Source organism: Rosa chinensis, chromosome 1, assembly GCF_002994745.2.
Source record: "Rosa chinensis cultivar Old Blush chromosome 1, RchiOBHm-V2, whole genome shotgun sequence".
In the NCBI taxonomy this organism is placed as follows: Eukaryota; Viridiplantae; Streptophyta; class Magnoliopsida; order Rosales; family Rosaceae; genus Rosa; species Rosa chinensis.
The window spans coordinates 54,325,197-54,347,678 of record NC_037088.1 but is presented as its reverse complement, the minus strand read 5'-3'; the positions used below and the strand labels follow the sequence as shown (position 1 = coordinate 54,347,678).

At 36.7% G+C, this 22,482-nt stretch overlaps 3 protein-coding genes across 7 annotated transcripts in view; 1 reads left to right on the top strand and 2 right to left on the bottom strand.

The window, feature by feature from the left end:
* Positions 1-402: 402 nt before the first annotated feature.
* On the top strand, positions 403-3,587 carry LOC112195461 (ras-related protein RABF1). Its single transcript, XM_024335898.2, has 8 exons — positions 403-683; positions 903-979; positions 1,573-1,656; positions 1,808-1,902; positions 2,043-2,148; positions 2,825-2,914; positions 3,017-3,103; positions 3,255-3,587. The coding sequence occupies exons 1-8, from the start codon at positions 659-661 to the stop codon at positions 3,315-3,317; spliced, it is 627 nt and encodes a 208-aa protein (XP_024191666.1). The 5' UTR covers positions 403-658; the 3' UTR covers positions 3,318-3,587.
* Positions 3,588-6,124: 2,537 nt separating this feature from the next.
* The window catches only part of LOC112182344, a 51,749-nt gene continuing 35,391 nt past the window's right edge, over positions 6,125-22,482 (bottom strand). The window contains exons 5-8 of one of the 4 annotated variants that reach the window (XM_040518111.1): positions 8,410-8,481; positions 6,799-6,831; positions 6,637-6,684; positions 6,125-6,408 (exon numbers count right to left, since the gene is read on the bottom strand). In XM_040518111.1, coding sequence (XP_040374045.1) covers positions 6,350-6,408; positions 6,637-6,684; positions 6,799-6,831; positions 8,410-8,481 — 212 coding nt within the window. In that variant the 3' untranslated portion in view covers positions 6,125-6,349. The remainder of the gene's footprint in view (positions 6,409-6,636; positions 6,685-6,798; positions 6,832-8,409; positions 8,482-22,482) is intronic. The other 3 variants (XM_040518113.1, XM_040518118.1, XM_040518121.1) reach the window with 3 other exon arrangements.
* LOC112182343 lies at positions 15,534-20,310 on the bottom strand. Of its 2 annotated transcripts, none has more exons than XM_024320824.2 (7): positions 20,095-20,310; positions 19,542-19,607; positions 18,407-18,451; positions 18,030-18,101; positions 16,232-16,264; positions 16,080-16,124; positions 15,534-15,846 (listed from the first exon to the last, which is right to left on the bottom strand). In XM_024320824.2, the coding sequence occupies exons 1-7, from the start codon at positions 20,186-20,188 to the stop codon at positions 15,794-15,796; spliced, it is 408 nt and encodes a 135-aa protein (XP_024176592.1). In that variant the 5' UTR covers positions 20,189-20,310; the 3' UTR covers positions 15,534-15,793. The 2 variants fall into 2 exon arrangements, with proteins under 2 accessions (XP_024176592.1, XP_024176591.1); XM_024320823.2 differs by having other exon boundaries at positions 15,534-15,852; positions 20,095-20,306.

Sequence of the window (22,482 nt, the reverse complement as noted above, 5' to 3'; positions counted from 1 at the left end):
TTTATATGAATTGTTATATAATAAATTAGTAATATTGTTAACGGGGATTGAGGCGGGTACAAAGACCTAATCCCCAATAGGGACGGAGACGGAGAATCCCCAATTTCTTATTACGGGGATTGGAGCGGATAAGGAGATGAGAAATGAAGTTGGGTATGGGGAAGATAATTTAAATCCCTTACCCTACTCTCCCCATTGCCATCGCTACTCATCTCCAGCCTCAATAGCAGAAGCTAAGCATTGTCTTCCAACTTATCCAAATCCAAAAGAACCTAGACACCAACATAGCACCATTCAAGTCAAAAACCCAATCCGAGATCCATTACCAGCCCAAACCCATAATGAGAGTTGGGTCAGTTTCACAACCCAAACTCTAAAACATAACTTTACTCCAACGAAACATACAAAATACTATTAACATAGTAAGATACGAAGGTCTGCGAAGGGAAGAAGTCGCGCCATTAGCGACCCAGAAGACTTTACCTCCAAATCTCCAACAGCCTTCAATCTCTGCAATTTCACTCACCTTCCCTCTTCTCCATATAAGCTCTAGACCCTTACACACACACACACACACACACCTATACTTACAGTTTGTGTATATCTATATATACACACATACGCACACACTATTGTAACAGAGGGTCTCAGCTCGCAAATGGGTTGCTCCTCCTCCCTTCCAGGTAAATTTGGATCCTTTGGAGCTTTTACCTTTTTGGGGTTTGCTGAAAAATCTGATGACTCTGAACTTTTCTTCTGGGTCTGTTTGATTCGATCGGTTTCTTTTATTTTTGAGCTGAATTGAGAGAGGTGGGGTTGATTGGTTCGATTAGGTTTTGGGTGTCCACTATTTGATTCGAAAGTTTGGTTCTTTTGAGGAATTTGTATTTGGTTGATTGCAGATAGAGGTTCTGGGCGGTTGGTTGGGCCGAATGTGGAAAACGGTGGAGCTGCAGACGCCAAAAATTTACGCGTGAAGGTGATTTCTAGACCCAATTTATGAAAGTGATGCCATTGTTTCGAGTCGAAAGTTATGAACTTTTTAGTTTTGTTACTCTCTGCCAATAGTGGTTAAGTTGGTGTGGGTGTGGAAAAGTGCAAACTTGAAGATTGTGGGTTAACATTTATGCAATGTAATAGTGTGTTTTGACACGCTACTAGTTTTCCGTATAAACTGATACATTAGAGAAGTGAATCCTGAAAACATAGGATTAGAGACTATTGGTGTAGATTTGTTTGGGGATGTATGGTTAAAACTCTATCTGATTGCATCAGGCAAGCGTGGCAGTAGGCAGTGGTAATTTATTGTAGATGTTTAGTGGAGCAAATGAATACATAGGAGAAATTATAATGAGATGCATTTAGTAGCCTCGTATGCTTTTTTGCTGTATAACCTTGACACTTCTGCATTGAAGTTTCTACTAAGAAACAGAAATGGACTCTTGCAACAGCATAGGAGAAGCCCATTTTCTTTTCCTTGCATTCTTCTTTATTCCTACTTTGCTCAAGCAAACAGGGGAGATGCGGTTTCTATCAAAGTGTCACTAACCTCTCATTCTTGTCGCTCTTCAGCTAGTTTTGTTGGGTGATTCTGGTGTTGGTAAGAGCTGCATAGTTCTTCGTTTTGTTCGTGGTCAGTTTGATCCCACATCCAAGGTAAGGGACATATTTGCTGCTATATATTAAACTTGAGGTCCAAGTGCTTTTGTGAAAACTTTTGGTCTATGTTGCTCCTTGTTTTTGGGAAAGCCTCTATCTTTAAGATCCATAAAAGTCATGTATGATGCTGGTTTTTATTTAATTTCAGGTGACTGTTGGAGCCTCATTCTTGTCTCAGACGATAGCTTTGCAAGATTCTACAACAGTTAAATTTGAGATATGGGACACTGCTGGCCAAGAAAGGTATTGTTGGCAAAATATTTCATCAGGTGTTTTTGTTTCTAAGACATCCACCTTCCCCTTCCTTACTCATCCTTGGATATTGCTCTGCGAATGCACTCCTTTCTCTGGAGAATATTAATTGTTGATTGTATCCTATTCAGGTACGCTGCATTGGCCCCCCTTTATTATCGAGGTGCAGCAGTGGCAGTCATTGTATATGATATCACAAGTCCAGAGTCTTTCAACAAAGCACAGTATTGGGTCAAGGTATCTTTTATATAGGTCATGAAACATTGTGTCATTGTTTTTTCCTTTTTCTGTATAGGTACCTATGATTCCTTTTTCCTTATTAGAATATATCCGCATGTTCTGGGTTCAACATTTTAGCATGTTACAGCTAATCAAACTATCTAATAATTTATTAGGCTTACAAAATGGTTTCGATGACAGTTTTTTCGCCTCATTGATCAATCATCAGCTATAGTTTATGATCAAAGTTAAATGAAAATATTTCATCTTAATGCCTGGACTTTTACATGGGATACTGTAGCATTTTTGAGATATGAAATTTACACTTCTTAATCAATGTTGAAACTCTTCTTATAAAACTTAATGTAGGACAAGCTTTGAGTTGGCTGACTAAGCTGCTCTAAGGCAGATTGTTGTTGATGTCTCAGAATCTTCATTTTCTGGAGGAAGAGCATTTAAGCTATATATCACTGGGAATAATAAATGGATAGCTACATATCAGTGGGCACATCATTGGCAATTTAAGCACCATCAAATTTCCTATTTTTCCCTTGATAATATGCCTCGGCAGATGGATCCCTTACACAGTTGAATTTTGTGTGCACAATAGTTGTATTATGTGGTGCTGTTAATAGCTGCTTTTTCTTGGTGCAAGTTTGCTTTTTACCAATTGATAAACATTGGCTCTCCACAGGAGCTGCAAAAACATGGGACCCCTGATATTGTCTTGGCCTTGGTTGGTAACAAAGCTGATCTTCATGAGAAACGTGAAGTTTCTGTTCAAGTGAGCTCAATACCACTTAATCCCATGCATCTTCTTTCCGTAGAGTACAAAATAGTTTCATCATATAACTAAAATAACATGCATCTATTGTATATTCTTTAGGATGGCATGGGCTATGCAGAAAAGAATGGGATGTTCTTTATCGAGACATCTGCAAAGACAGCAGATAATATTAATCTGCTGTTTGAGGTAAACCTGATTACATTTACCTTTTGATCGTATATTATTTCTATTGTTTGCTATTAAATTGTAATTATTGGGAACCTTATATACTTTACATCATCCAGTCCATATAGCTAATCTCATAAATGAGGAAAATCTGATACTTTAAATTTGGCAGGAAATAGCCAAGCGTCTACCCCGTCCGGCTTTATCATCATCCTCATCAATACAGAACCCATGAAGCTGATTACTTTACAAAAAACAGTTGGTGCTATGGAAACGTTTGGTTAGCGTTCTGTAATTTCAAGATGTGTGTATATTGTGAAATAGTCTGTAGCTTTTGATTTCCAATGGTTTCAGTTGGAACGTTAAAAATCATTATTTGCACGAATGAATGACCTGGGCACCATAGAATAGCTTTATGTTTTAGGGGTGTAAGTTAACCTGGTGTCCCTATGGACATAACTACTTTCATCTATTTTTTATACACGTTTCTTCCCACTTCGCATTACGGATTAGCTTTATTCTACAACAACCAAAATAGAACCTACTACTGTACTAGTAATTCCTCGAGTTCCAATACATATCAGAAACATAGTATAGCTATTCTATTTCCTGCAGAATGGAACCGTCTTGGTTTCAACATCCCGAGTCCAGACTGTGTATCTGTACCAACCAGAAAGCAGGACCCGGATGTTGAAACCAAGACGGTAGGGAGGTGATAAAAATGAGAGGAGAAGCGGAACTGGCGAGATATAGCAAAGCTACCATCCAAAAGAGCAACCTCCATGTATTATCTAGACAGACTAATAACAAGCTCTATAACAAAAATCGATGGATTTCTCTCCCACTAAAAATCATTCTTCAGGCATCACCTCAGAAAAAGCTTCCTGGAAATCTCTTTAACTGCTTTCCATCTAGCCCTATCGCATTTGTTTCGCTCATATGATCCCCAATTCCCTGATGTCCAGATAGTATGAAGAGTACATGAGGTGCAAGGTAACGTCTAGGTCGAGTCCCTCAACAAATTCGGTGTTTTTGACCTTTGCCTTTGCCAGGTAATTAGAACACCACTCTTACCAAAATTATTGGTATTCCACAAGTTCACTGATTTTCATACAACTCAGGCTGGAGCCTCATTCTTGTCACAGATGATAGCTTTGCAACAATGCAACATATTTATTTGAGATATTTCATCATCTGCTCTTGTTTCTAAGGAATCCGTCTAAACTCTACTCCCTCTTTTTCGAAATACACTCCTTTAAAACGAGGTTGCATGTTACACTGTTGCCTATTGGCAAAGAATTCCCAATACACATACATAGGGCAATACTATTGGCACCATAGTCCTTTTACATCTACATCACATTTTAGTGTTTGAAAACTAATAAAGTATGGACTTTGGACTAGGGCAGCACAGGGACTATGGACTGGTTGAAAGTTCTGAACCAAAGAAAGCAATTACACAAAGGACTAATGCACATTTTTTTATTTTACGTTGGGAAAACCTTATTTTGAAGATGCAACAGATTATTTCTTTATAATATCACCCTTAACATCAAACAATCTTGATATTAGTGTTCTTATAATAGATAATTGCAGAAGATACACCAGTATATATAGGCTGATGAAGTTCCACAAGTATTTTCACTTGAGAAGCTAAAATCTTTCACACTGTATCTAGGTTCTCTTGTAGTTTTAAGTTTTAACTCGAGGCTCCTCTGGTTCTTCATGCTATGTCTCGGTTCCGAAAACACTTTCACACTTTCAGATCTTATTCTTTTTAAAATCATTGATTGCATGAAGCTGTGCAATTGAGCACCATAAGTGTGTAGTCATAATGGCGACCTATTCCTGTTGACAGCAATTAGAATGGTGTTGGGTGGGTACACAGGTCATGAAATGCGGGTAGAGCTACAAGGAAATTTGAAATGGGCTCGATCAAATTTAGTAATTCCATGATAAAGAAGTTCATGTTGATATATGACTTGATTTCTTATAGCTGAGAGCTGATTCAACAGATCATAACCCTGTTAATTGAATAGAAAATCATAAAGCCATTAAGTGTAGGTTTTGCTTGTTCGATCTATTTCAGTTGGTAATCTACAAAGATCTGTTTCTGTAACAATTCTACCACATTTTGCTTATTATTTCCCCTCTTCATGACAAACCAGTGATGATTAAATATGTGGCAAACGAACCCTTAGTTTCTCAGAAATAATGTTGTGATCAAGTCGCGTGAAACAACTTTGCGTACTGAAGATTCAGAGGATTCCATAATCATGGTGAGATCGATAAAAGAATGTGGATTCCCTGCATGTGGCTGATGAGATGATTAGAGACAGAAAGAAATCTCTTGTGCTTATGTCTACAAAACAACCAAAAAGACGCTAATCAGTGACCGGGGATCAGCTTCTCTCGACTCACAATATGTCTTCATTGTCAGAAAACTTTGATGAGTTCAAGGCTCATAAAGAAACTAAACTATAAGAGTACGTGGTTGGCTTGAATGGACCGACAATATTCTAAATAATCCCATAGGAGCAAGTGATCGATGCAGTCATGCAGAAAGATATTAGCCTGTATAAATTGATGTGTCTTCCGTGAACGGTCACAGCTATGACAGATATATCGCGGCCAGAAATTTTCCCTTTGCCTCTGATTGTTTTGGAAGTGAATTTAATTTAACTACCTTAAAAAACTGGATGTGAACATTCCTAGTTGGTTAATGGTATGATGTAGCAGCCGTTGACCAGCAAGCAATGCCTTGGATCAGAGAGAGAGAGAGAGAGAGAGAGATGGACGATCAAGTGATCAACACCAGAGATTGTGACTGGTGCAAGAGGACCGTAGAGGGATTAACCACCTTCCAATACATGTATGGTCCAAGTTTCACCCAGAAGCAAAGAGATTCCACAGTTGAGACAGTAGAAAGTCATACGCCTAGTGGGTTGTATAAGCTAATTAGATTGTGACTGGGCTCCAGCATTATGAGAATTGGGAAATCAAATCGCTAGGTGCATAAACAATAGATTGGACATCGTTAAGTAATTCTCAGTCAACCAAACGTAGCACCCTACGTCTCTACTAGAGTTTTATAATAACAATATAACAATATTATCTTCACATATTTTGTCACAATAATTCGAAATTCTCAGAATATTGACGTTACATTAACCAACAATACATTTGGGTAATAAACTGGTTTCCCAAGAAATATAAGAAGGATACACCACTCCTTTTCTTCAAAACACAAGCAATATCCATGAACGTCTATACGGCCTCTCCAGGAGGATCGATAAGGCTCTCACGAAGAGAACTAAGATCTGCATCTGGAAAGGTTCAAGACATCAGAAAATAAACTGCAATTTCGCCACATCTTTTAAAGGGTGATTATTTTGGTCCCCACAAAGCACTAATCAGGCAGACTTTAATTTACTGTAACTCCAATTACATGGTGCACATTTTGAAGCTCGTGTAAGCCTGTCCGAAGTGAAACAAGTAACACACACATCCCCAAGCAAATTCCAGGTACCCAAAATAAAATATCAGAAGCATACCTGAAGATGGGAGTAGTCTTTTCCACTTCATAGTGCCGCGACGCTTACCTACCATAAAAGGAAAAAAAAAAAAAAATTGACATTCAATTACTTGAGAAAGAGCCCCCAGATAATATTTTAAAACAAAAATCAAAAGCTCACCGGAAGTGGGAGGGGTATTACCTTCACTGTAAAGTAATTTACGAAGCCAAGCACCTGTTTGTAGTTAAAGTGTCAGACCAAAAAAAAGAGAGAGAGAGAAAAGAAAACAAAAAATAGACAACCCGTGAAAAGTGCTATGACCACATGACACTGAACAGTACCATAGGAAAGAAAAGATGAATGTATGATGAAACATGAGAAGCTGCAATACAAAATGAACTCCCACAGAAAAATAGTATTACTTTATGAGTTTTAAAAGCTATGGATCATGCACAGATCAAAGTCAACGATTAGTTGCCGACCCTGATGAAGGTCAAATTCACTCAATGTCGGGTATGCATCATGCAGAAACGCATATTAACATCAGTTTTTTACTTCAAAACACAAGCCAGGGAAATTTCCAGTTAATCTCCTCACAGAACCAAAAACAAAAGTTAAAAGCATAACAAATGACCAGCAAACTCCAAGGAGAAATTGCAAATGCAAAGATTGTATGAGTAAGGAAAGAGAAGGGAGAATGGTGAGAGATCCCCCGGGACAGAAGGGTAGGCAGGGAAGGAGTTGCCTAAATATTAATCTTAGTTTACATAAATGACTAATTTCTCATAAAGGTTTAACTAATTGTTTCTGTTGAGTCTAGAACCCACGCCGTAAAATAGAGGGGGTCCACATTAGCCACATCAGCTTGCAATGGAGACTATGGAGGAATTCTATAATAATACCATGGACTGAGAAATTGCTCAGCACAGGAGGAAGTGATTAGATCAGAAATGAAAATACAAAATTGTTGGTAATAAACTGCAACTAGCAATAATATTTTAACTGTTCACCGAGCTTTCCTATTTATTTTAACTCCATTGACACCCAAGTTAATCAAGCTAATGGTAAGGGTAGCCAAGGGTAGTTACGTGGAAGTACCCACAAAAACATGGGATAGTATTGTGTAGTCTAGCCAATCAAAAAAAAAATTCCTTCTTAAAACACAAGACCACAGCAAATTCTAGGTAACTGAAAACGAAAGTGAGAGGCAGCCACAAGCTCTGTGAATCCCCCAGGGTCGCATAACATACAGCCACAAGTGCTCTTTTGGTCCTTGCGCAACCCGTTGTCGGGTATTATTAAAATGAAATATGTTGATCTAAAACCAAAACCATCAGAACTGGTGTAACAATGAGCTGTATGAGTGAGTCATACCAGGTCGCATGACATACAACCTCAAGTCCTCTTTTGGTCCTTGTGCATATACGAAATATGTTAGATCTAAAACCAAAAACATCAGACCTGTATGGTAGCAGTTGTATCGATATTGTCAAAACAAATGCAAGAATGAATACCTCAAGTAAATTTTAACAAATATGACTTATGATCCCATTAACAGATAGTTGCACAGTGCATGCATCATGCAGACTGGTCAAGGGCTGCAAAAGTTATATGCAAAAGCTATTGTAAAAACCAAAATGACTATGCGGGTTAAGGGCGGCGGGTGAAGTTGCCTTCAGAAACCAATTGTTCTCACAGTATCTTGACCAAATACTAAAACAAAAACAAATGAACATTCATTTTCTTCAACACAAAGAATCCAAGGAAACCCACAGATAATATTCCTCGCAAACAGAAAAATATAAAGCTTACCATCAGAGAAGTCCTCAATGGCACCATTGGAGTTCTCATTGAGATCAAGACGATCTAAAGAAGGCACCTCAACTGTTTCAGACAAAAAATGAAAATCCAAAACAAACAAAAAATGCATAAGTGACACTGTAAAAACCAATAAAATCAGTACTATGACCATATGACACTGACAGACTGACTAGTACCATAAGAAGAGCAAAATGAGTGTTTGATTAAACATGAGGTGCTGAAACACAATAGGATCTGTGATCCCATGAAAAGTAGTATACTTGAAGTGTATCAGCTATGCATTACAAAAGGACTTGAGTGGAGAATTCGAGTCCTTTTAAGTTGTTTGGGCCAGTATTTCCACAAACAGTAAACAAGCAAAACTAAAAGAGAGCCATACCTTGATGGGGAGAAGTGGCATTATTTGGTTCTACCGCCTTGGTGCCTGTTTCATAGTAACAGTGTTAGGGATGAGTTTAAATCCAATGGTAGGTGACCAGGTGCACACTACTGTCAAAAACTCTATTATTTAATGATGGGTATGCAACATGCAGAAACCAACCAAAAATCATAAAACAGATTGATCCAAAAATTTGGATATCCTCTAACCACACCAACAGAACACATTGTTTCTTCAAAACACTATATCACAAAACAAAAATTAAAAGCATACCATATGGAGCAAGAAACTCAAAGAGAAGCAGCAGATGCAATGTTGAATGAAATGTAAAGAAAGAACTGAGAAAAGAAAAAGAAATCCCCAGCGCGGGAAGGTTGGGGTAGGTGTTATCTACATGTAATCTTTCCATTAATTATCGAACTAAGTTCTTTAATATTCAAAAGACATTACATTACGTCAACTCTAAAACCCACGTCACCACACAAGAGATGGATCCTTTATTGATACCAAGAATTGCATAAAATTGAACCAATTTCCAGCGTTAACAATTTTCAAATTGATCGAAAAGTTTATCCCAGAACTTAGATAATATAAATCAACACTTAATAAAAATAGACCAGATAGACCGGTACAGGAAAAACAAATGTTTGGAGCTGCAATGCAAAATGATCTATGATCCTATATTAGAGCATCAGCTGTTCATCGTGCAGAAACATCAAAATTATTTTAAGCAGCAACTTTTTTTTTTTATCTTCAAGACTCAGATTGCGGATACTGTTCCTCACAAAACTTAAACCCTAATACCTAATGGTGCAACAAACGAAAAAGGTTGATATATTCAATGACAAAGAAATTGTAATCTACCTTGAAGCTTATCGTTTCTTTGGACGAATTGAGGCCCATCGGCCTTGAGCAATTTGATTTCACGATCCCCGGTTGTGGAAGCCATGCCTGCCAAATCGCAATTTTGGGTTTTCTTTTTCTTATGCGAAATTTGGGGATTTCGGGTTAAGGCCCTTTCTTTTCTTTTCTTGGTTGGGATCCGAGATGCTTTTATATAGTTTTGTGTTTTTTTTTTTTTTTTGTTGTAGTAAATTACCACTACCTACACGTTTAGTTCATAATTTACCATCAGCAAGCATGCTTGAATTCCCATGCGGTTGTGCAAAATGCCCATGCGCAAGCTGTAATCCCTTGCGGTCAGTTTCCTCCCCCTTTTGAACTATCTCTATTAATAAGTAAATACTACCCTTATGGTTTGGATGATGTGTATTAACACTGCTGAATGTCAGTAGCATTATGAAGATTTATCTTTTGATGCTATTGTTTTCTTTTGTCACTTGGCCGGCTGCTTCGTTGCTTAGCTTCGCCCGAGCCCTCGATCGATTTAGGGAGGATCTGGATTTTGCGAAGGTTTCCATTTTGGAACCATTCTGATTTTGGGAGAGTGACATGTTTGGTAATTTTTGTAATATTTGAGTGTTTTTCTTTAGGATGGGCTAACAAGCCGTTGCAATTGTTGGCTGCATGGGATATTAGTTTTAGACTCTGCTATTGGTAAATAATAGTGTCATTTTGTAGTTATTGGTAAAAAGCTCTATTTTTTTCGGTCTGGACAATGCTTTATACGTCTCTTGAAGCTATTTGGTAAAAAAGAGAATGGGTTTTTTTTTCTATATTGAAATTGCACGTACATGGATAACTAAGAGCATCTCCAACAATGGAGTCAAAAGCCAAAGCCACTTACAAAATTTGACTCCCCTAGAGTCATCACTATTTCTTCATATTTTGCATCTCCAACCATCTTTAATAAAAAACCAAAGTCATTTCATAAATTAATCATTTTAAAAAAGCAATTAAGCCCATGTGTGGCCAGGGCCCACATCTCCCCAATCTCAAGCTATTTGACTTTCGTTCTTCATTCCTTAGCCAAAATAGCTAAGCTTTTGACTAATAAGTCAAAACGACTACACAAAGTGAATTGTTGGAGATGCTCCCAAAAAAAAACCAAAGCCATTTTGGCTTTTGACTACACCGGTTAGAGATGCTCTAACCAATGGCGGAACTATATGGGGGCCGGAGTGGGCCCTGGCCCCCCCCAATTATTTTGAAAAATGCTGCTAAGCTATTGATTGGCTTGTGTTTTTATCCTAATTAAAAGTAAATTTAACTATAATTTACAATCATGGCCCCCCAAATTGAAGTCTTAACAATAATTACTCCTTGTAAACTGATAATTATAATAATTAACTTCATTAGTTGGCTTATTTAGCTTATAGAATTCTATAAATTATTAATTAAGGCACATTTAAAGGAGAATATTAATGGATGCTTAATATATGGCATCGAAAATGAAGAAAAAATAATTTTTCGTTTTTGTTATTCAATATTTGTTTGTATTTGAATTTTATAGTAAATATCAATTGTTGAAAAAAAAAATTTATCAATATTTTTGGCCCCCCCATTGAGAAGTTTCAGGTTCCGCCACTGGCTCTAACTGTTAGAAAAATTATTTTTTTTTTATATAATTTTTTATTTTACTATTTACCATACTACCACTCATACTATCACAGGCGGCTACGCGTGGGCTCCACGCGCCGCTAGTTCCAACCCTTAATCGGGTCACCAAAATTCATCAATATGATTATCTCAACATTCCCAACCATTTTCTCATCTATGACAATGCTTAATTTTAAGTCCAAGAGTCAGAAATTATCTCAAAATCCCTAGATTTTTTCTCGTCATCGATTCTCCTTCCTCTGACAAAATTGGAGCTCCCCACTAGTTTGGTTCGAACAACAAAGAAGAGAGCTTCAAAATGTGGGTAGTGGCGTGGCCTGAGGTGGCCGGAAAACTTGCTCGCTGCGCTTCCTACCGCAGGAATTAACGTGCGTCACTACCACAAATAGGAGGAGGAAGTCGAGGAGGTCCAGCTTGGAGTGGTATCTCAACCTGAGGTGACCGAAATCTGCGTCGGCGAGGCCAAGAAGTTTGGAGCTGATTTGGATTTTATGGGTTCTCTCTCTCTTCTATTTCCCCAAAGGATTTTTGTCCATTTATCCTAATTCTAGGGATTTTTTTCCCACTTACCCCATTAAGTTTTTTTAATTCCCCTTTACCCATGAAGACTCTAATAAGGTCTTCCCTAATACCCAATTATTATTATTAGTTTATTTTTTAGACTATTGTACCTTCACCCCTTTGTTACAGAGAGAGAGAGAGAAGCCATAGAAGACTTCGCTGGAGTCCAGTCACTAACCGATTGAGAAATATGATCCTTCCTGGCATTTGCTACAAATTCTGACTTAGCTAGCTTCTTGAAGTATAAGTTGAATTTGATTTGATAATCTAAGTAACTGAGACTTGCTAAAAGATATTTAAAATATATCATGTCTGTAACCTCAATCCCGAAGGACAAACAAACATCTAAACATGCTGTCAATATAGGATTAAGGTTAACAAATAATAGCTGTCAGCATGAAGTATTGGAAACTTTGGAAACTTTGATACTTGCTTCTTTGTATATTTCTGTTATTTGGGATATAACTCAACCACAGCTACACCTATCCTTATAGTTGGGGGTTTCCGGTTTAGGAGGGACTTAAACGAAGGAGATGTTCAGTTAACTTTCTCCATGTTACTTCTGTAGGAAGGTGCATTTTTCATTTATTTATTAATTTTTAGGAAAATTAATTATAAACCCAATTTCTAGAAAAGTTAATGGAAAAAACCCACCTATATATTATTTTTTTCAATCTACACCCAATTATTGCCAACTAGGATAAAATATTATCTTCCTTTTTCCTAAAAAGTACACATATTGCTACTATTTAAATTTGATAAATATTAGTCAATTAGCAAAATTAACGTCCTCTTTAAATACTTTAATTATAGAATTTTTATTGGTCCCATTATTCTAGCAATTTTCCTTCTACTCATCATTATTGCTAGAATTATGGATCTTTCCTTACATATGTATGTTTTTTGAATTCAAAGATTTTGTAGATTTAAATGGCCATATGGACATAACTACTTTCATCTATTTTTTATACACGTTTCTTCCCACTTCGCATTACTGAGTAGCTTTATTCTACAACAACCGAAATAGAACCTACTACTGTACTAGTAATGCCTAGAGTTCCAATACATATAGTTTAGCTAGATTCTATTTCCTGTAGAATGGAACCGTCTTGGTTTCAACATCCCAAGTCCAGAGTATATGTAGAAAACAGGACCCGGATGTTGAAACCAAGACGGTAGGGACTAGGGAGGTGATAAAAATGAGAGGAGAAGCGGAACTGGCCAGATATAGCAAAGGTACCATCCAAAAGAGCAACCTTCATGAATTATCTAGGCACTGATAACAAGCTCTATAACAAAAAGAAATCTCCCACTAAAAATCATTCTTGAGGCATCACTTCAAAAAAAAAGCTTCTTGGAAATCTCCTCAACTGCTTTTCCATCTAGCCCTATCCGCAATTGTTTCGCGCATATGATCCCCCAATTCCTTGATGTCCAGATAGTATGGTGTACATGAGGTGCAAGATAACGTCTAGGTCGAGTCCCTCAACAAATTCGGTGTTTTTGACCTTTGCCAGGTGATTAGAACACCACTCTTACCAAAATTATTGCTATTCCACAAGTTCACTGGTTTTCATATAACTCAGGCTGGAGCCTCATTCTTGTCACAGATGATAGTTTTGCAACAATGCAACATATTTATTTGAGATATTTCATCATCTGCTCTTGTTTCTAAGGAATCCGTCTAAACTTTACTCCCTCTTTTTTGAAATACACTCCTTTAAAACGAGGTTGCATGTTACATTGTTGTCTGTTGGCAAAGAATTCCCAATTCACATACATAGGGCAATACTATTGGCACCATAGTCGTTTTACATCTTCATCACATTTTAGTGTTTGAAAACTAATAAAGTATGGACTTTGGACTAGGGAAGCACAGGGACTATGGACTGGTTGAAAGTTCTGAACCAAAGAAAGCAATTACACAAAGGACTGCTAATGCACATTTTTTGTTTTTACGTTGGGAAAACCTTATTTTGAAGATGCAACAGATTATTTCTTTATAATATCACCCTTAAAATCAAACAATCTTGATATTAGTGTTCTTATAATAGATAATTACAGAAGATACACCAGTATCTATAGGCTGATGAAGTTCCACAAGTATTTTCACATTGAGAAGCTAAAATCTTTCACACTGTATCTAGGTTCTCTTGGAGTTTGAAGTTTTAACTCGAGGCTCCTCTGGTTCGTCATGCTATGTCTCCTCCGGGTCTGCAAGCTTTTTCTGGTGCCGAAAACACTTTCACTCTTTCAGATCTTATTCTTTTTAAATTAGTGATTGCATGAAGCTGTGCAGTTGAGCACCGTAAGTGTGTAGTCATAAAGGCGACCTATTCCCGTTGACAGCAATTAGAATGGTGTTGGGTGGGTACACATGCATATAGGAAGGTCATGAAATGCGGGTAGAGCAACAAGGAAATCTGAAATGGGCTCGATCATATTTAGTAATTCCATGATAAAGAAGTTCATGTTGATATATAACATGATTTCTTATAGCTGAGAGCTGATTCAACAGATCATAACCCTGTTAATTGAATAGAAAATCATAGAGCCATTAAGTGTAGGTTTTGCTTGTTCGATCTATTTCAGTTGGTAATCTAAAAAGATCTGTTTCTGTAACAATTCTACCACTTTTTGCTCATTATTTCCTCTCTTCATGACAAACCAGTGATGAAATGTCTTATATGCTTTGAAAAGATGCATAGATTCTCCACTGCTGATGGCTTTGTGGAGATAACTGAATGCTAATTAGGAGAGATGATTAAATATGTGGCAAACGAACCCAAAGTTCTCAGAAATAATGTTGTGATCAAGTCGCGTGAAACAACTTTGCGTACTGAAGATTCAGAGGATTCCATAATCATGGTGAGATCGATAAAAGAATGTGGATTCCCTGCATGTGGCTGATGAGATGATTAGAGACAGAAAGAAATCTCTTGTGCCTATGTCTACAAAACAACCAAAAAGAGCGCTAATCAGTGACCGGGGATCAGCTTCTCTCGACTCACAATATGTCTTCATTGTCAGAAAACTTTGATGAGTTCAAGGCTGACAAAGAAACTAAACTATAAGAGTACGTAGTTGGATTGAATGGACCGACAATATTCTAAATAATCCCCCATAGGAGCAAGTGATCGATGCAGAAAGATCTTAGCCTGTATAAACTGATGTATCTTGTGTTACTATCTGTTCCGAGTACCGTGGATGGTCACAACTATGACATATCGCGGCAATTGAGATTTCCACCACCAGAAATTTTCCCTTTGCATCTGCTTGTTTTGGAAGTGTACCTTGACTGCCTTAAAAACTGGATGTGAACGTTCCTGGTTGATTAATGGTATGATGTTGCAGCTGTTGACCAGCACGCAATGCCTAAAACAAAGGGAGCTGAGAGAGAGAGAGAGAGAGAGAGAGAGAGATGGACGATCAAAGTGATCAACACCAGAGATTGTGACTGGTGTAAGAGGATCGTAGAGGGGTTGACCACCTTCCAATACATGTATGGTCTACGTTTCACCCGGAAGCAAAGGGATTTCACAGTTGAGGCAGGTCAACAACAGACTTGATCACTGGAAAGTCATACGCCAAGTGGGTTTATACCTGAATATACAACAGCTAATTTGATTGTGACTGGGCCCCGGCATTATGAGAATTGGGAAATCAAATCGTTAGGTGCATAAACAATAGATTGGACGTAATTCTCAAGTCAACCAAATGTAGCACTCTACGTCTCTACTAGAGTTTACAATAACAAAATTATCTTCAAATATTTTGTCACAATAATTCTAAATCCTCAGAATATTGACGTTAAATTAACCAACAATACATTTGGGTAATAAACTGGTTTCCGAAGAAATATAAGAAAGATGCACAATTCCTTTTCTTCAAAACACAAGCAATATCCATGAACGTCTACACGGCCTCTCCTGGAGGATCGATAAGGCAGTTCCGAAGAGAACTAAAATCTGCATCTGGAAAGGTTCAAGACATCAGAAAATAAACTGCAATTTCGCCCCATCTTTTTAAGGGTGATTATTTTGGTCCCCACAAAGCACTAATCAGGCAGACTTTAATTTACTGTAACTCCAATTACATGGCGCACAGTTTGAAGCTCGTGTAAGCCCATCCGAAGTGAAACAAGTAACACACATCCCCAAGGAAATTCCAGGTACCCAAAAATAAACTATCAGAAGCATACCTGGAGGTCGGAGTCTTTTCCACTTTATAGTGCGGCTACGCTTAGCTACCACAAAAAAGAAAAAGAAAAAAAACAATTCACATTCATTTACTTGAGAAAGAGCCCCCAGATAATATTTTAAAACAAAAAATCAAAAGTGGGAGGGGTATTACCTTCACGATCAAGAAAATTACGAAGCCAAGCACCTGTTTGTAGTTAAAAGTGTCGGACCAAAAAAAAATATATGAGAAAAGAAAACAAAAAATAGACAACCTGTGAAAAGTGCTATGACCACATGACACTGAACAGTACCATAGGAAAAGCGAAGATGAATGTATCATGAAACATGAAACATGAGAAGCTTCAATACAAAATGAATTCCCACAGAAAAATAGTATTACTTTATGGGTTTAACAGCTATGGATCATGCACAGATCAAAGTCAACAATTAGTTGCATCATACTATTCTATGTAAGCTATCACCAACACTGATGAAGGCCAAATTAACTTAATGTCAGGTATGCATCATGCAGAAACGCATATTAACATCAGTTTTTTACTTCAAAACACAAGCCAAGGTAACAGCTATGGATCATGCACAGATCAAAGTCAACGATTAGTTGCATCATACTATTCTATGTAAGCTAGCACCAACACTCATGAAGGCCAAATTAACTCAATGTCGGGTATGCATCATGCAGAAACGCATGCTAACATCAGTTTTTTACTTCAAAACACAAGCCAAGGAAATTTCCAGTTAATCTCCTTACAGAACCAAAAACAAAAGTTAAAAGCATAACAAATTGATCAGCAAACTCCAAGGAGAAATTGCAAATGCAAAGATTGTATGAATAAGGAAAGAGAAGGGAGAAGGGTGAGAGATCCCCCGGGACAGAAGGGTAGGCAGGGAAGGAGTTGTCCAAATCTTTAGTTTACATAAATGACTAATTTCTCGTAAAGGTTTAACTAATTGTTTCTGTTGAGTCTAGAATCGACGTCGTAAAATAGAAGGGATCCACAATAGCCACATCAGCATGCAATGGAGATGATGGAGGAATTCTATAATAATACCATGGACTGAGAAATTGCTAAGCACAGGAGGAAGTGATTAGATGCGAAATGAAAAATACAAAAACTGTTGGTATTAAACTGCAATTAGCAATAATATTTTAGCAGTTCAAAAAGCTTTCCTATTTATTTTAACTCCATTGACACCCAAGTTAATCAAGCAAATGGTAAGGGGAGGCAAGGGTAGTTACGTGGAAATACCCACAAAAACAAGGGATAGTATTGTGTAGTCTACCCAATCAAAAAAACTTCTTTTCCTTAAAACACAACACCACAGGAAATTCTAGGCAACTGAAAACGAAAGTGAGAAGCAGTCACAAGCTCTGTGAATCCCAGGGTCGCATAACATACAGCCACAAGTGCTCTTTTGGTCCTTGCGCAACCCGTTGACGGGTATTATTAAAATGAAATATGTTGATCTAAAACCAAAACCATCAGAACTGGTGTAACAATGAGCTGTATGAGTGAGTCATACCAGGGTCGCAAGACATACAACCTCAAGTCCTCTTTTGGTCCTTGTGCAATACAAAATATGTTAGATCTAAAACCAAAAACATCAGAACTGCATGGTAGCAGTTGTATCCATATTGTCAAACCTCATGTAAATTATAATAAATATGACTTATGATCCCATTAACAGATAGTTGCACAGTATATGCATCATGCAGACTGGTCAAGAGCTGGAAAAATTATATGCAAAAGCTATTGTGAAAAACTGCAAACGAAAAATGAGTATGCTGGTTAAGGGCGGCTGGTGAAGTTCCCTTCAGAAACCAATTGTTCACACAGTATCTTGACCAAATACTAAACCAAAAACAAATGAACATTCATTTTCTTCAACACAAAGAATCCAAGGAAACCCACGGATAATATTCCTTGCAAACAAAAAAATATAAAGCTTACTTTCAGACAAGTCCTCAATGGCACCATCAGAGTTCTGATTGAGATCAAGACGATCTAAAGAAGGCACAGCAACTGTTTCAGACAAAAAATGGGAAAAAAAAAATGCATAAGTGACAATGTAAAAACCAATAAAATCAGCACTATGACCATATGACACTGAATAGTACCATAAGAAGAACAAAATGAATGTTTGATTAAACACGAGGTGCTGAAACACAATAGGATCTGTGATACCATAGAAAGTAGTATACTTGAAGTGTATCAGCTATGCATTACACAGAGCAAAAGGATTTGAGTGGAGAATTTGAGTCCTTTTAAGTTGTTTGGCCCAGTATTTCCACAAACAGTAAACAAGCAAAATTAAAAGGGAGCCATACCTTCATGGGGAGAAGTGGCATTATTTGGTTCTACCGCCTTGGTACCTGTTTCATAGTAGCATTGGTAGGTGACCAGGTGCACACTACTGTCAAAAACTCTATTATTTAATGATGGGTACGCAACATGCAGAAACCAACCAAAAATCATAAACAGATTGATCCAAAAATTTGAATATCCTCTAACCACACCAACAGAACACATTGTTTCTTCAAAACACTATATAACAAAACAAAAATTAAAAGCATACCATATGGAGCAAGAAACTCAAAGAGAAGCAGTAGATGCAATGTTGAATGAAATGTAAAAAAAGAACTGAGAAAAGAAGAAGAAATCCCCAGCGCCGGAAGGTTGGGGGAGGTGTTATCTACATGTAATCTTTCCATTAATTATTGAACTAAGTTCTTTAATATTCAAAAGACATTACATTACGTCAACTCTAAAACCCACGTCACCACACAAGAGATGGATCCTTTATTGATACCAAGAATTGCATAAAATTGAAAAGCAAGGCAGCAGATGCAATGTTGAATGAAATGTAAGGAAAGAAATGAGAAGAGAGTAAAGAATCCCCAGCGCTGGAAGGTTGGAGTTACCTACATGTAATCTTTCCATTTATTATTGAACTAAGTTATTCAATATTCAAAAGACATTACATACTGTCAGCTCTAAAACCCACGTCAGCACACAATAGATGGATTCTCTATCGATACCAAGAATTGCTTAATTGCAGCAAGGCAGCAGTTTGATTAAATTAGATCTGAAGATTCAAGGATTCTCAGGAGATTATCTGCAATTCGCCCTAATTTTTGTTGAAGTGTTTTGCATATTTTTAATTTACTTTAACTCTGTCCAAATGGTGAAACATTGGACCCAAAACATAGGTACCTGTGTAGTTTATTCTCCTCTTTCATAAGACACACAGACCAAGCATATACCATGTTACCGAAAACAAAAATCAGAAGCATGCCAAGAGTAGACTGAATTGAGAATTTTCAAATTGATTGAAAAGTTTATCCCAGAACTTAGATAATATAAATCAACACTTTACACTTGGATTCAAAAATGACAGCCAGCAACGAAGCAGAGATCCATGATAACTTTACTCACAAACTCTAAAAAAAAGAATAAGCATACCCTCGGGGAGAAGGGAAGTGGCAATCGTTTGCTCGTCCGACTTGGTGCCTGTTTTCCTTGACCCATCTGTTCATCGGTAATTATTTAATCATCATGACATGACATGAGATGATATTGATATGCATGTTTGTCAAAACAAAACCAAGAATCAATCACTGACTAAGACTCTAAAACTGCAGAGGCAATAAATCCATAATTCCATCAACAGATGGTTAACTGTTCCGTAGACCAGATAGGGCGACCGAGATTATTTGGCTCTTCTATAATGACTAACTACGATAACTAGTATTCTATTTCTGGCCATACATAATGACAATGTAAAAGCCAATGATCTATGATCCTATATAAAAACAGCACACTGTATTTAGAGCATCAGCTGTTCATCGTGCAAAAACATCAAAATTATCTTAAGCAACTTTTTTTATCTTCAAAACTTAGTAGATTGCGGATACGGTTCCTCACAAAACTTAAAACCCCAAAATCAAACGCATACCTAATGGTGCAACAAACGAAAAAGGTTGATATATTCAATGACAAAGAAATTGCACTCTACCTTGAAGCTTATCTTTTCTTCGGACGAATTGACGCCCATCGGCCTTGAGCAATTTGATTTCACGATTCCTTAGACCCCCGGTTGTGGAAGCCATGCCTGCCCAATCGCGATTTTGGGTTTTCTTTTTCTTATGCGAAATTTGGGGATCTGGGGTTATATATAGCCCTTTCTTTTCTTGGTTGGGATCGGGATCGGATGGATGCTTTTATACAGTTTTGAGTTTTTTGTTTTTGTTTTTTTCTCTCTTTCTGGACGATGCTTTACACGTCTCTTAAGAAAATTCTATTTTACTATTTACCAAACTACCACTCAATTATTAAAAGTTAACTAAGGTCTATGTGTTATAAATATTATATAAATGTGGTTGTCCACTGTAAATACTCATTAATTATGTCCTTATGATGTAAACACTACTCCTATATAAAGGGGTCTAATGAGAATAAACTAGACACTTCTACCTCCTCCATACTCTGTTTCTCTTTTCTATCTCTACATTTTTCTCTAGTTTATAACACGTTATCAGCACGAAGTTGCTCTTATTTTTCTTCTTCTTCTTCTTCTTTGAACTCCATGATGATCTGCAAGTCTTATGGTGCAACATAGTTGCTTATACCAAGGCAAATGATCTATGAGTTTCTATTTTTCTCTATAGATGAATATCAATTTTCTTTATGCGATCATTTACATATATTTGTATGTATCTTTTATATAATCTAATTGTTGAGATTTATGCTTCATATTCGACTTTGAGAACCATTGTTCCAAAAGTCAAGACTCGAGTCCACTGACCGAGTAGTCTTAGACCTATGGCTCTATAGACATCACACGAATGTTTTTCTCGTGTGTTCCCTATGGGATCCATTGTTCATATTTATGAACTCTTCAAAACCTTTGTTTCGTATATGAATTTTTCACAGAACATATTGTTCTAATAATTATGGATCCTAATATATCTCATCTTTTCTGTTTGTAGAAAGATGACGCATCTAACAAAATTGGACTTTGATCCTCTTAAAATTTCTGGCAAGAACTATTTGATGCTGAAATTCACCTTATGGCTAAAAACCTTGGAAATTAATGCCATCAAAGTTGACAATAAGTCATCTGTGCAAGATCCCGCCAAACCTATGTTTTTCTTGCGTTATCATCTTGATAAAATCCTAAAAGATGATTACCTTAAGGTGAAAGATCCACTTGAGATTTGGCAAACATTGGCTGATCGATTTGCTCACCAGAAAACCATTGTTCTATCTAGAGCACGATATGAATGGACGCATTTTGCGCCTTCAGAACTTTAAATCTGTCACTGATTTTCAATTCCGTTAATCATATGATTATCTCCCAACTAAAATTATGTGGAGAATCTGTCAGTGAAGATAACAAGCTCAAAGTCTCTGATTTTTTTTGTGGACAATGGAAAACATATTGATTACATGATCAGCGCCAATTTTCTTGACACCGATAAATTTTAAGCCTATGTTTAGGCGGTTTTTTTTGTCTCTATTTATTTTGTTTAGTCATTTTAAGCCTATATTTTGGCACCGATTAAACGTAATTATGTTGTATTATCGTTATCTGTTTAATCATATTTATTATGTTTAAATTACCTTTATCACAAATCTTTCATAACTGAATTTGTTATGAGTATTTGTTGCACGAGCTACAATTATCATGATAATGTTTTTAATTGTCATTATCTAGTAGTTATTGTTATTAATAACTCATTTTATTATCATTATTTGATACTTACCATAGTTATTTATTTTATGTGATCATAATGAACATTTATTATTTATGATTATTTTTGTCATATCTACCTCATATGATTATGTCGTTTGTGAAAAAATAACAAAATTTATTTTTCCATCGCTGGGACTTGAACCCAGGTCTTTTTTGATGAGAACCAAATATCCTAACCAACTACACTACAACGGATTTTTGATTATTTTGTTATAATGTTATATTAATGCATTTATCAATTATTGACTCTAAATGAGTACCCTTTTTTTTTTTTTGGCATATGGTACTCACATATTGGTATCAAAAATATCAATTATATTTTCAACAGAATCGAGGTATGTATTTTCATGAGTTTGACAACTTTAAATTAATTTCCTCTTATTATCTTATCTGATAATTTGATATAAAATTGTCACTTTATAATGAGATCGAAACTACATGTTTCTTGATCCAATTACATGTGGACTTGAACTGATTGTTATACAATCAAATAGAACGAAACCTCTTGTTTCTTGATCTCCAATTATGTCAGGACCTTTGTCCCTTCTCTTTATGAGTACATGTGAATCTTTGTTCACTCCACTTTTAGAACATGTTTCTAATCGTGAAGACTCAAACCAAATGTTTTGAGTATGAGGGCTCTGATCC

Bases quoted from the DNA above. Each gene is read 5' to 3' on its own strand.
- LOC112195461 (XM_024335898.2), top strand. From the start codon at position 659: ATGGGTTGCTCCTCCTCCCTTCCAG. The intron at 980-1,572 runs GTGATTTCTAGA...GTCGCTCTTCAG, and splicing joins CCAAAAATTTACGCGTGAAG to CTAGTTTTGTTGGGTGATTC. The intron at 1,903-2,042 runs GTATTGTTGGCA...TATCCTATTCAG, and splicing joins GACACTGCTGGCCAAGAAAG to GTACGCTGCATTGGCCCCCC.
- LOC112182343 (XM_024320823.2), bottom strand. From the start codon at position 20,188: ATGGCTTCCACAACCGGGGGTCTAAGGAATCGTGAAATCAAATTGCTC. The intron at 16,125-16,231 runs GTAATACCCCTC...TTTTTGTGGTAG, and splicing joins TAATTTTCTTGATCGTGAAG to CTAAGCGTAGCCGCACTATA. The intron at 15,853-16,079 runs GTATGCTTCTGA...GAACCTTTCCAG, and splicing joins GAAAAGACTCCGACCTCCAG to ATGCAGATTTTAGTTCTCTT.